Consider the following 14014-nt stretch of genomic DNA (forward strand, 5'->3'; position numbering starts at 1 on the left):
GCCTTCCCCTCGGCGGAAGCGCTCGGGGCGGACGCGGTTCCTTCCGCTCCGCCGCGGAGGAAGATCCAGGTCAAGGCGGGAGGGCCGGCCCTCCCCTCAGCCAGCCCGCCTTTTACGAAAAGGCTGTAGCCGCGTCCCGCTGCCTCCCGTCCTCTTCGCCCTCCGTGGCGGGCGCCTTTTCCCCGCTCTGCGTCGGCGGAGGGGCAGCCCCCGCAGCAGTCAGGGTGCTGAGGTGGACGGAGGAGCTGCCCGGGCGAACCTGCGTGTGTGTGCGTGCGCGTGTCCCGAGCGCAGCGCGCCGTTCTGGGGGCCCTGTCTGGCCTGAGGTGATTTTCCCGTCCCCACCGTGGAGGCCCGCGGAGCGGGGGGTGGGGGAGGGAAGGAGCGGGCCGCCCCGTCGCGCCGTGTCCCGTGGGTGCCGTCGCTGTCTCCCGGGGGAGCGGGAAGGGGGGACACGGCGTTTCCCGTTGTGCCGTTGGCGTGTAACGGTCGCTGGGAGCTGCTTCTCCTCAGGATCGCTTTTCCCCCCTGCTTAGGAACGAGAGAGGATGGACGAAGCCGCTGGGGATTTGAAGCAAGCGCTCCCCAACGTGTGCGACAGCGTCCAAGTACACGTGGAAGTTCACCAGAAACCAAGCAGGTCTCTCCGATCCGAACATTACTCGCGGCGGCTTGTGTCTTGCTGCCGTGGGTCCTCGTGCCCTGCGCCTACAAGGGGGCACAGCGCTCTGCTCTGCCTTCACTGTGCTCTCCCATGAGTTCCCACGCAGGTGTCTCTTCCTAAGCTTGAACAAGCCCGTTCCTCTCAGCTTCTCCTTGTGCTCCTTCTCCATTATGTGATCCGCTCTCGTAATCAAGCTAGTGGCCGTATTCTGGACTTGCCCCAGTGTATCATTGTCTCTTCTACAGCAGACCCCAAAACTGCACGCAGTACTCCAGATGAGGTCTCGCAAACAGCCAGTAGATGGAAAGAACCGCTTTCCCTAACGTTTACGCTCTTGCTAGCACAGCCTACAATAAGGTTGGCCTTATTCGTAGCAGCGGCATGCTGCTGACTCGTTGCCAACTTGTATCCCCGGGTCCTTTTCTGCAAAGCTGCTTTTCATCCAGTTGGCCTCTGGTCTGCACTGTTGTCCGGGCAGTAGATGGAGAGAGGATTTCACATTTACTTTTGTTGACCTTTGAGAGGTTCCTGTCAAACCATATCTCCAACCTGTGGAGGTCCCTGAGTGGCAGCCCTGCTCTCTAGTATACTGGCAGCTCTCCCTGCTTTGGTGTTATCCACAAACTTGCTGCAGTTGCTCTCCATCCCGTAGTCCGGGGTGTAGATGCAGATGTAAAAACAGTGTTGGTCCCAATATTGATAGCACCACCCCGCCTTTCCCTGCCCAACATACTGGCAGCTCTGCTTACTCTTTGTACTGCTAATCACAACCCTTTGAGCTGGACAGTCTAGCCACTTCATTGTCTATTTATCCAGTCCTTAGCTTACCAATATGACTATCTGGATACTATGGGAGAGTGTGTCCAAGGTGTTGTTAAAATCAAGGTGTAAAATATCCACTGCTCTCTTTTTGTCAGGAACTGGGAATGCATCACTGAAATTGCAAAATTACGTTAAAGCCTTTCTGAAATCTTAAAATGGTATTCCTTTTCCTGTAGTTTTTGTCTCTTCTACTGGAATTCTCCTTATAGCATGTCCCCGTCCTGAGGTATCAGCTGTCCTCAGACACAAAAGCATAACAGAGCTTCCAAGCTAAGTGTGCCAAATTCAATCTAGTAGCTTGACTATGAGTTTTTCTGGTTTTCCTAGTGAAACGCAGTCAGATAACATAACTGATTTCCATTCTTGAAATCTTCTAGTTGTGTCATTCCGTGTCCCCTGATATGACTGCGAACAGAGCAAATAGTATTCTTTGGCTTGTGTCTTTTAAAGCACAAATTAAAAACAAGTATCAAACTTGTTGCTTTTGCAAGCAAACTGAATTTGATAGGGTTTTTTTTCTGCAGAATGTTACGGGGGAGGGTTGAGTGGCATTTGGGGTTTTTTTGTGTGGGTTGTTTATTTGGAGGTGGTTTGTTTTGGGGATTCTGGGGGTTTTTCTTGGGGTTTTTTTTTGAGTTCTTTATTTTTGTGCGATGGAAGCTGTTTTCCATGTAGGCTTAGTGTATGAAATAAAACACTCAGATATTAGTTCATACTTCCTTATAAATGTCAATGCCATAAATAATGCTGTTTCTTTCTTGTTAGTGTGGCCAGGAAAGAAGATATCAGGATGAGTGTCTTAAAGCTGTTGAACAGACATAACATCGTGTTTGGTGATTACAAGTGGACAGAGTTTGATGATGGTTTCCTTAACAGCAACGTGCAGTCTGTGTCGATTGTGGATACGGAGCTGAAACTGAAAGACAGACAGGTATTCACAGTCAAGAATTTGCAGCTCTGTTCATATGCCAGTGAACTAGTTGAAGGTAAACGAGTGATAGCCTAAGGACATAAGCAAGGCAAGGTCTGTAGGACGATGTAGTATCTTTTATTAGGCTGACTGGTATAACCAGGAAAAGGTGGCTAAGTTTTTGGGCCTACACCCCTTGGTAAGGTCTGAAACAGAAGTAGTAGGCTTTGAAGCTGAATGCCAGCTGAGGACTGTAACTTTCGTGTGTTATAATTAGCTTTGAATGAGAAATACGATGCATTAAAAGTCTTTTTATGTCCATTCTAGCCTATTGACTTGAGCAAAAGCAGTCTTTCTCTTCATATTTTTCATCTGAATGAAGAAGGACCAAGCTCTGAAAACCTGGAGCAAGAGAATGAGGATATCATTGCAGCTAACCACTGGGTGCTACCAGCAGGTACCCGTGTGATATTTCTGGAAGGTCTAGAGCAATTACAATGAAAGAAAATCTTGGAAAGGCTAAAAGTTTTTATAGGGTTACTTTTTAAAGGTATTGTTTGTATATATTGTTTAACTTTGTCCTGTGTCAATGGAACCAATGTATCTGGACTTTCTTCTTTATAGTTTTGACTGAACTACTACAGGTGATTCCTGTTTCGTTGCTGAAAGCTAGAAACTAACTGCTAGGAAATCACAACTTTATTTTTTTGTGCATTATTCAGCTACATGCTTTTTATTGTCCTCTACATGTTGATGTTAAAAAAAAAAAAAGCTGAATGATAAAATTGGGCTTAGAACCCTCCTCCCACTCCAACTTTTCATAGCTCTCTATCTTGAGGAAATGTAGGTCCATCCTCTATTGAGGGTGGAAAGAATGATATTTTTCCTTTCATGTTAAGAAATTAGGAAGATTAATTTCTCCTCAGAATTATTTGAGGAAACAGAAGTTGTGAAACTGCTGAATTTGTCTGTTAGAAAGTAGTGTTTGCATTTTGAGAAAATTAATGCATAATTTTTTTCCATATATTTTAATTGCTCTCGTATATCTGTTCTTAATCTTTAATTTTAGTTGAGAATAATTTGAAAACTGCTTTGTGCTATAGTGGTAGATTACAAGTTCCCAGACTGATTTTTCCTAAACAGGTATATAATATGTTGCTTTTACAGCTGAATTCCATGGCCTTTGGGAAAGTCTTATATATGACACTGAAGTAAAATCACACGTAAGTTGAAAATGAATAACAATTGAAATTGCTCGAGGAGAAGTAAGAGTTGAAATGTAGCCTGTTTGATGTTTGCTGCATCCCATGGATAAGTTATTTGGAAATCACCAGCTCAAAAAACCTCTAGATAATTTTTGATAGTTACATACTTCTCTGATGTACACTTCACAAAAGAAGGCAGAACTGACATTTGAGATTAAAATCATATCTCAGATGTATATCAATATGTACTACTGTGAAGTCAGCTTTGCAAAATATCTCAGTTTCCCTGTGAAACTGGATTCGGTGATGCTTATGCCACAAATTATAAAGAATTTCTTCATATGCATTGGCTTATTTTACAGAAATTAGAAGTTTAACAGCTGGAGGTGTTTTGGTAGCAACTTAAAACTTCTCAGAAGATATTCACTGTTGCTTTAGACATAGTCATCAGCCTGCGTGAAGAAAACAATGGGTGTTCTGTAGAACAGGGTACAAATTCACTTTATTAAAATACTTTATTAAAATTTAAGGCTCATTAGTTGCTTGTTTTTCTAGAAGGGAAGAAGAAAATTGGTGGAAAAAAATAACTTCAGAGACGCATGTTGCTCTCAGCTGTAGTTGCAGTGCTTCCCTTCTACTGGCACTCTTGTTAACCTTGCAGTAAACTAACTGAGGAAACTAAGTTAATGGAAGTGTTCAACTTATTGTGTGATAGGCTAATTTCCACCTCGTCTTGTGCCATTAATTGGTCCACTGTGACCATAGCTAATGGTCATGTAACAGAAGTGGTGGGTGGAGGCTAGGTGGAAGGGAATGGGAGTTTAACTGTGTGTTTCAGGCAGCAGCTAGACAACTCATTGGTTTAGCAGTACCGTCAGCCAGCACTGTTACTGTTCATACAAGTGCACATTGAATGGTTTGACTAGAGTGAGTGTGCTCCCACTTGGAAGCTGGTTAGACATTTGGAAGACACAAAACAGTTCCATGGGGTCATTTTCTATGCAGATTCTGTGCGTTCATCAAAGGTTGCGATGATAACTGCCAGAGCTTGTAGAACTGTAATACTGTAATCTGAGATTTAGTAATTGTGATGTGAGTAAAAACCACAAGTGATTCAATTCAGTTGCTCTTATGACAGCACTCATCAAGATGTTTATCATGCTTGTTAAAAAAAAAAATGCTTCTACCTGAAGTTTTTGGACACAAATAACTAATTCATTAGTTTGTTTATAATACCATAGATAGAGTATTCTCACTTAAGTCTTTATAACCATCTATAGTAAAGCAAAACATTCCAGTGATTGTACTTCTTCATTTATAAGGTAAATATCAATTAACACATGAACATTTTTCTAAGTTATGGAACCACTTTCCAAATCATCTGTGAAATGACAAGACTATTTAATTATACTTACTGATGTACTAAATAACAGCAAGTTGATCACTGTTGACTGTAAGTGTGTGTTGGTAGAAAGAAGTGGTGGCTTTTAATGACTAAAACTAGAACTACTTCTGTAAAAGTAACTGTGATGAATGTTCATTCTTTAAACCATGGAACTAGCTGGGTACGGTTGAGTTCTACAGACTCTGAATTGGCTGCTGTGGATTTTCAAAATAATACAGACAGTGTCAATATAATATTGAAAGACATGCTGGACGAAGTTCAGGTGTTTTGCTGTTGTGTAATTGCTCCATCTTGGGCGTGAGATATTGCAGGAATACTATTGTATTGTCCTATTAACACATGGATCAAAAGCACATTACAGGTAACAGCAACAGAAAGTAATATGGTATCAGGTGTTATTATAGGTAAAAATCAGTATTGATTCACACCTGAGGTTCATATTAATTTTGTTGAAAGCGTTATCTACTTCCTAATTCTAGATAATTCTAAAATGAAGCATTATTTTTAGAAGCAAGCATTCAGGGGAGTACGTGCAATTTCCCTTATTTGGAAGGATAGCCAATCTACAAATTCCTTAGAGTAGCTGATACAAATGCTTCAGTAGGAAAGGAGGTAAAATGTGACAGAAAATACTTTGTTTAGTGGGTTGATTACAACAAACTGGACAAATGTATAGTTGTACGACATCTAAACAGGACCTGGAGTTTGAGTCTTTGACTCTCTGTGCTTGGTCAGCTTGTGTTTTAAAGACACACTGTAAGTGGGATGATGGAAAATGAATATAATTTCACTTCCTTAAAGCATTTCATTTATTCATGTAAAGTTCTGGAGCTGCATTTGTTCCCAGTACATGCTGTTCTTTTTCCTGAGGGCAGGAAGGAAGTGAATTTCCAACATTTGCAGAAAGAAAATTTGCCTATGACTAAAAGACGAGCCCATTTTTTTTATTTTGTTAAGAGTACATAATAGACATAATTAGGAGATTGCTTCTGTTTGTATTTGCTAATATGTCTCTAATTTTTGTGTCTTTTTCTCTTCTTCAATTAGTTACTTGATTATGTGACGACAACATTACTATTTTCTGACAAAAATGTTGACAGCAACCTGATATCGTGGAACCGAGTTGTTTTGCTGCATGGTAAAAATTATCTGTCTTAAATCAAGTAGATTCTTTGGCCATCTGTTTATACTTTCCTTCTGGAAAAACTTGTATTGCACTTCTGTGTAGTGAAATTAGATGATCCAAAAGCAGCAAGGAAGTATTCTCTCTATAATACAAATTTAGATGAAATGTAACGTCAGAATCAAATCAATGTTCACATGTACTATGTTTTGCAGGAATTTAAATTCTAAAATTTATAATGCAGTGACAGTAGTTGTTTTTTAAATTTTCATTTTAAAGTGATATTATTGCTTTTTTGTATAAAGTGCAAAAATAATGCAGATGGTGAGAACTTTAGGAGCCATATACTAGTCACAGTTCTATTGCAGTATTAAAAAATTTGTTAGTTACGGCTTTATAAAAACTTTTGAGGAAACTGGGAAATCAATGTGTGTTGTGTTACTGTGTGTTCTATTGCCGAGTATGAAGGCAGTACTCTCGCTAATTCAGTTATTACTATTTCAGTGAAGCTGTAATCTTCAGTCAGTCCTAGTTTACTGTGGAGGTTATACCATAAACGAGATTAACATCAGCTGAATCCATTTTCTTGCAAAATGCAGCTTGCTGTTGATTAATTACAATTTTGTCATCAAGACTGGTATTAAAAAATAAAAGATCATAGTGGAAATGTTTGTTGTGAGTGTTGACTATACATAAGTTATAGCTATCAGTTTAGAAGCTGCAGAATGTTTTTGTTTGGAAAACTTTATTTCAGACTGTTAATAAATTTATGATAGATATATTTAATTTTAGTAGTGAGCTCATGATTGTGATCACAAAGAAGTTTATACTGGGAAATCTACAACTGTTGTAGTGCAAAATACATTTATGCTATAATGGCAGTAATGGCTTTGAGTGAAAGTGCTGTCATCTGGTTGACGTTACCAGTTTGTTTAGCACCCACACATCATCTCCCATACATTTGTACTCTGTTTTACTATACTTGTACTTGTCTGTTTGGAGAAAGTATGTGTGGCTCTTCCATAGGGTGTCAAAGCCAGATCCAAAAGGTTTGTCCCACAGCATATTTCCTAAGATGCTCTGGGTTGCTCCAAGGTAGAGATTTCTGGGAAAGCAGACAGCTGATCAAACTAGGCATGATGTGTTTCTGTTTTGCATGTTAGAAGAGTATGTTTCAGAAAGATACAAGTTTAAGCATAGCACTGACTTTTGAGAATGCTGGTAAGCATAAGCCCTGCTAGGGTGATAGACTTTGCTTCTGTGGCCATTGAGTATTTTAACTTTATGGTGTCTGCATACAAACTATTACACTAACTAATTGAAAATTATATAAATAATTGAATTTTATATAATTGAAAATTATATAAATTCAAAGCGCAGCTCTAGGACTGTAGCAGAGTAAGCAATCTTCTGAAAATACCCCAGTGTTCACAATCATTGTCTGCTGTGTTTTCATTCTACAATTAATGCTGTAATGAAATGTAGTTAAAGAGATATTGCATGTCATTAACAGTCTGATGCAGATTCTGTGTAATGTATGGATTTGATTTCAAACCAGGCCCTCCTGGAACTGGGAAGACTTCTCTGTGTAAAGCATTGGCTCAGAAACTGACAATTCGACTGTCATACAGGTGATTGTTTTTGGAAGTGTTTCACTTACATTTACTATTGTTAATTGTTCTTTTTCAGTAGTGCAAAGTTATTTAGTATTTGATTTCAAGTAACTGGTGCCAAGTGCTAATGTTCATAGCTCTTTTGTAGTGTGCCTGCCTAGCAACAAAACTGATCTGATAGAGAGACTGGTTAGGATATTTTAATGCCTTTTAAATTGTGTCATTATTTGTGCCCAGGTATGTAAAACAAATTCCAGTGGCAATATAGTCATTTGTTTGTGCTTATGCTGCACATCAATGAATATTAAAGGACAACAGATCACAGACTGTTGAGCCTGCTATTTATATTTTCATGCTCACAAAAGCCTGTTTTTAATAGGTAGTGATTTTGTAACCAATTTGTTTTGTACTTGGATTGTCTGAATGCCACTGTCTGCAGAGGTCAGTCTGTATATCAGATAAGTAATAAGAGTTAGTCTTAAACTTCACAGCAACTTAACAAATGTATATAAAAAAATAGTTGTTATATAAAATATTAGGTGTAACATAAATAATGTGTAAACATTGGAGTGATCTGTCTCTAGCCCAAGCTGAATTTATGATAAACATGGGCTATATAATGTGTGGTTGAGGTACTTTGTCCTAAGGATATCCATGCAGAGCTTAGTAAATAAACTTCATGCTCTTGTATGTGTTCTTGCTATACTGAACAAAATCTTACGGGAACAGAAGAATGAGGCCATTAGCATGGTGACTGTTACTTAAACTATATGTAAATAGCACCTGTTCTAATGAAGAAATTCTGACAGCAATTTAATATAAGGAATTCTAGTGAGACATGTTTCTGAAAATGACAAACTCAAAACAGGTGTTATATTTTGAAAAGTAAGTAATTTAAAGTGCTAATTCACAGAATTCCAGGGTTGAAATGGAGGGAATGAGACTTAGGGAAATCAATGATATACCTGACTTTTATTTACAATAGAGTTGATACTTCTTTTTCCCTTCTTACTTTAGGTATAGGTATGGACAGTTAATTGAGATAAACAGCCATAGCCTTTTCTCTAAATGGTTTTCTGAGGTATGTATTGATGTAGCTAATTAAGTAGACTTTGTGTTTTAGAAATTAGACTTTCTGTTGAGCTTGTTTCATAAAATAAGTGTGTGCACCTAAGATTACTCAGAATAATTGATGTGTTTGAGAACGCTTAAATAGAAGCTATATTAGCAAGTTACCTTAAAGAAACAGGTATTTCCATTTTCAAATATGGTAAGGCTTGGAAAGTTGTGTAATAAGGAAATAGTTAAACAGATGCATATGGTGTCTTTCTAGAGTGGCAAGCTTGTAACCAAGATGTTCCAGAAGATTCAAGAGTTAATTGATGACAAAGATGCTCTTGTATTTGTACTGATTGATGAGGTATGATTCTAATAGCATCGATGTACATAAAATTTAACAGAAAGTAAATTGATGGGAGGGAACTGTGATAATGCTCATTTGTAAAGAACAATAAAAGCGTATTTATGCTTTTTTGTAAGTTACATAACTTGGTGCAGAAGAGTGAATTTTAATCTTGACTGCTGCAGATTTGAGAGATTTGGGAGGAGCACAGTATGATTTAGCAGGCAAATTCCAGCTGAAAATGAAGCGAAAGCTTTCTTGGTGAACTTGCCTTGCTGCTGTGTGTTTACAAATGGAGTATTGTTTTAAACTTCAGAGTAGCCTAGATTTGTATTAATTGTGCTCTTATGTATGTTGTAAAGCTCTAAAAAGCATTATTATGGTTCAGTTCATTGTCAAGATTCTCTTCAGACTTGCATACCTAAGCAACTTAGTAAGCATGTACCTTATTAGCTTTGTTATGTTGGAATTCCTATGGGGAAGTTCATTCTAAATTCAGTGTATTCATTCTTCTGTTGTGTGTATCCCCATACCTACCCCCAGGCCCTGAAATTTGTTAAAATGAAAAACAGCCTCCATTCTGCTGTCTAAACAGGAATTTCGCACACTACAATTTGCTTCCTTGACATTCCTTTCCCTTTCCCTGTAAATTCCTACTTAACAAAAGATTTTGAAGATGAAGCTTTAGATACCAGACACAAGGATCTGAAGGTGTATTGTCTGGGTTATTTGCTTGCTGCCAGAGCTCCAAATGTGCAATCTTTTATGGGGTTTTGGTGATTTTTTTGTTGTTGTTGGTTTTTTGTTTGTTTGTTTCATTTGATTTTTTGTAGGTGGAAAGCCTCACAGCAGCCCGCAGTGCCTTCAAGGCAGGCACAGAGCCTTCAGATGCTATTCGTGTGGTGAATGCTGTACTGACACAAATAGATCAGATTAAAAGGTAAACTCATGTTATTGCAACAGCAAAAGGTAATTGACAATTTCAGGATTCCTGCTAAATCTTAATTCATACTTGGAATACTAAACCAAATTGGTTAGTGAATTATTCTTTGTTAAAGGTGCTAATTGTGAAAAGAAGTAGGAGTAATCCAACAGAATATTTTGCATGTAACTAAGTGAACAATCAAACCTACTGATGGTATACTTCCTTTAAAGCTAAGGAGAGATACAGGATAGATGGTCATGATATCTGCTTAGAGAGACAAGAATAAGATCAATGAAGAATTCATTCATTATTTACAGCTTCTGGATGTCAATTGAAAGCAGACTTGCACAACACATGGTTTAGAAGCAATCATTAATGATGCTTGGTCCGCTTTGTGTGCTGGAGTTAGTGCAGCATACTATCTTTTGTTTTATTCCTGCCACTTGCCTCCCCTTTTGGCTCATACTTGGCTCTGTTCACAGCAAGAAAGGTGCTCTAGTATTTGGCCCTGTCTTTAAAAGGTAAGTGGCTTATTCATACATAAAAGTGCACAGGCTTCATCTAAAAATAGCTATGGTTAAGAATGTTCTTTCAGTATTTCTTAGAGCAAGGAGATGTTACTTCTCTTTTAAGCTCACTCTAATGTCATCTGCGGTTAGAATGTGTCACATTGCCAGTGAAACTATATACTTTCTACTGAATTGAATTGGAAAAATGTGTAAACTAAATGTTTAAATTTACAAGTTGTCTTTTTTTTTTTTTTTTTTTGTGGCAGAAATTATGCCAGTAGGCTCTTGATAGTTAATGTATATCACTTCTAAAATAGGGGTGGAGAAACTATGGACACTTGACAGACAGCTGAAAGAAAGAGACTATGCATTGAACTAGATTGGTGATAACTGGTCAGGAGCTTCAGATTATTTAATGTAATTGCTGACAAGAGTGATGCGATTGCTTATTGCATGAAATCGTTTGAGTCATAAGAAGGAAGGTGTCAATTTGCCAGTCACAAAAGGAGATAATTCTTGTACATATGACCTAAAAATCTGATTTTATCTTGAAGGTATCCCAATGTAGTTATCCTGACTACTTCAAATATTACGGAGAAAATTGACATGGCCTTTGTAGACAGGGCTGACATAAAGCAATACATTGGACCTCCATCCACTGCAGCAATATTTAGAATATATCTTTCTTGCTTGGAAGAACTGATGAAGGTAATATTTTGAAAGCAAGACTAAAATGTCGTATTTTAATAAATCTGACATCTTAATCATACTTCCTAAATAACAAAAATACACAAATTTCATTCCTTCTGTGTATTTCCACTTTTACTGTAGAATTTAATTTTGAATGTATTAAAGTTTTTCATACAACAGTGTATAACTCTTCTTTCTAGTGTCAAATAATATATCCTCGACAGCAGCTCCTGACACTCAGAGAGCTAGAGATGATAGGCTTTGTAGAAAATAACGTGTCAAGATTAAGCCTTGTACTAAAAGAAATCTCAAGGTAAGATTCTGAAATTCTGCATATAGATATATGTATATAATGAGTTGTGGAATGATGTATAAAAGTAATTGAATTTTATAATGGCTAGAGTTCTGAAACATCTCAATTTTTTTCTGTTAGGGTTAGTGCAAAACCTTTCAGGAGACAAAAAGTGGAAGCGATCAGGTTTTGCCAACATTTCTTAGTCTCCCATCTGGCTTGGATTAGTACTGGTTCTGGTCTCCTCTGCCCTTTGAAGTCCTCTTGACAAATTGCCAGCTAGATTAGTGAGATGCCTGAGGTTTCAGTGGACATTGTGAATTGTAATGCAGTTTAGTGGAAATATCATTGGCCTTAGTTCCCACTAAGAAAGCATCTTGGAACGCCTTGCAATCTACTAAGTTAGTTTTTAGCATCGAGATCTAACTGGACAAAAGCAAAGGGGAAAGGAGTGAAGTGTAAATGCAGAGTGTTATGATTTGCTGAGTATGCTAGTAGAGCAAATAGTCTTTCACTGCAGCATAACAATTCTTGAAACAATAAAAATTATATTCACAATATTAAGCAATATTTTTTTCCAAAGTGCTGGGCCCTGTGGAACAAAATAAAATAATGTTCATAAAGTCAGAGAAGTGTGTTTTCCTTCTGTTCCTGAAGTATACAATCTTAACCAGTGAGGAGTGGAGTAAAAGCAAGAAAGCAAGTAAATTTTTCCAGGTGTAGAGGTTTGGGTTCTACATACACAGAGTGGTGCTTGGAGGAGACAGAAACATGTATCAAGTAGGTGAGGTAAAGGAAGCTGTGTGTAAATGGTGGGAAGGTGGAGATAAGCAGTAGCCGTGAGGTCCAGCCTTGAAAACAAATTTTTCAAGTCCTTCCAAGAGTGTATGGAAGGTTATGTCTGTACCATACCCTTCCAGTGTAGACATTCCCACCATATTCATGAGATATGACACAGTGATGTGAAGGGCGTGATGTAAGCGTTGGCAGGCAAATGTGACTGCTATTTCTGTACCCTTGCTTCAGCCTCCCATAGGCTGAAGTTGTCTGTTCACTTGCTGCTTCTGCTAAAAATGCTGCAAGTGACCTGCTGAATTGTGATTTGAGGTTTTCTTAGAGCAACTTATGAGAGAAACTCAGAAAAAGGAAACGTGGTCTTTTAAGAGTGGATATTTAGCATTTAAGCAGCACTATTCTCTGTTTTACTGTAGAAAAAGTGAAGGTCTTAGTGGCCGGGCCCTGAGAAAACTTCCTTTCCTAGCACATGCACTTTATATTCAAGTAAGTTTATTCTATTAATTATGTTCTGGTTTGGTTTTAAGACAGGTGGGAAGACATTTGGACACTTCCCAAAGTAAAAGATTGGGCCTAAATCCCCCTTTTAATCTAAATTGCACTGTTTCTGCAGCTTTGTAGACTGAAACAATTTTGTGCTGCCTGTAATTTAAAATGTGATTGAAGACAGGTGGGATTAACCTGTCCAACAGCATTCTACTTTTAATTAAATGTTGTGGCAGAACATCGATATTGGTTCTCTGATAATTTCCTGCTGAAAAAAACCACTCTGCCACTTTATAAATAATATTAATTCATTAAAAACCTTTTTGAAGCAAATCCACAGTGATAGTTGTTGACTCAATACTTTGCATAGCTTGATTTTGACTTTAATATGCTAGCTGGTTTAAAATAAACCTTCAGTTTTTTGTTTTGTAGCATTTTGAAAACTTTGTAACATGGAAGTCAAATATTTCCCTTAAACACTGTGATTTGTATGTAAAATATTATGTATGCCTATTGCTGTAGTGTGTCTAACAAAATGTTCTCTTATTTTCAGTCTCCCAGTGTTACAATGACAACGTTTCTTCAGGCTCTTTCACTTGCAGTAGACAAACAATTTGAAGAAAGAAAGAAACTTGCAGACTGTGTGTGATACTCTATTGTTTTATAGTTGTCTGTATTGTAAACACTGAAAGCTACATACTTTTCATACAAACTGTGCAACATCTGTGCATCTGTAAAATAAATTTTCAAAACCTTAAAAAACCCGGAATGCCTAATCTAGTTTTTCAAAACATTCTTTAATAAACAATTAAGAAACTTTACAGCATATTTTTAAAAGCCTTATTTCAAATACCAGTAAGAGGATTGTAAAGAATTCTTGCTAAAAGTCAGTTTTCATCTTTTGCAGTTATTGAAAGTGGGCAGACTTCTGTTCCTTGTTTCTTAGTCACTAACTTTCTAACTGTGCATCAGTTTTTATGCTTCTGATTTATTTCATATTTTTCATAGCAATAGAAATTCAGTCTTTGGATCTGATACTTCTGCCATAAATGCACTATTTGTTATTGCTTCTGAAATAACAAGCGTGAACTGGGAAGGATTTGAAGTGCTCACTGATGACCCAGACCCTTTATACTGACGTCTCTTTATCTTGAAATTTAATATCAAGTATTA

At 37.9% G+C, this 14014-nt stretch overlaps 1 protein-coding gene across 1 annotated transcript; it reads left to right on the forward strand.

Annotated features, from left to right (window-relative positions):
* The first annotated feature begins 306 nt into the window (after positions 1–306).
* Positions 307–13667, forward strand: TRIP13 (thyroid hormone receptor interactor 13). The gene is made up of 14 exons (XM_010576888.1): positions 307–326; positions 537–640; positions 2252–2417; positions 2724–2853; positions 3564–3619; positions 6054–6144; positions 7688–7760; positions 8760–8823; positions 9076–9162; positions 9978–10084; positions 11133–11286; positions 11469–11581; positions 12772–12841; positions 13395–13667. Exons 2-14 carry the CDS (start codon positions 549–551, stop codon positions 13488–13490), a joined length of 1299 nt encoding a protein of 432 aa, XP_010575190.1. The 5' UTR covers positions 307–326; positions 537–548; the 3' UTR covers positions 13491–13667.
* Positions 13668–14014: the final 347 nt, after the last annotated feature.

Source organism: Haliaeetus leucocephalus, unplaced genomic scaffold, assembly GCF_000737465.1.
Source record: "Haliaeetus leucocephalus isolate CR32 unplaced genomic scaffold, Haliaeetus_leucocephalus-4.0 Scaffold41, whole genome shotgun sequence".
NCBI lineage: Eukaryota > Metazoa > Chordata > Aves > Accipitriformes > Accipitridae > Haliaeetus > Haliaeetus leucocephalus.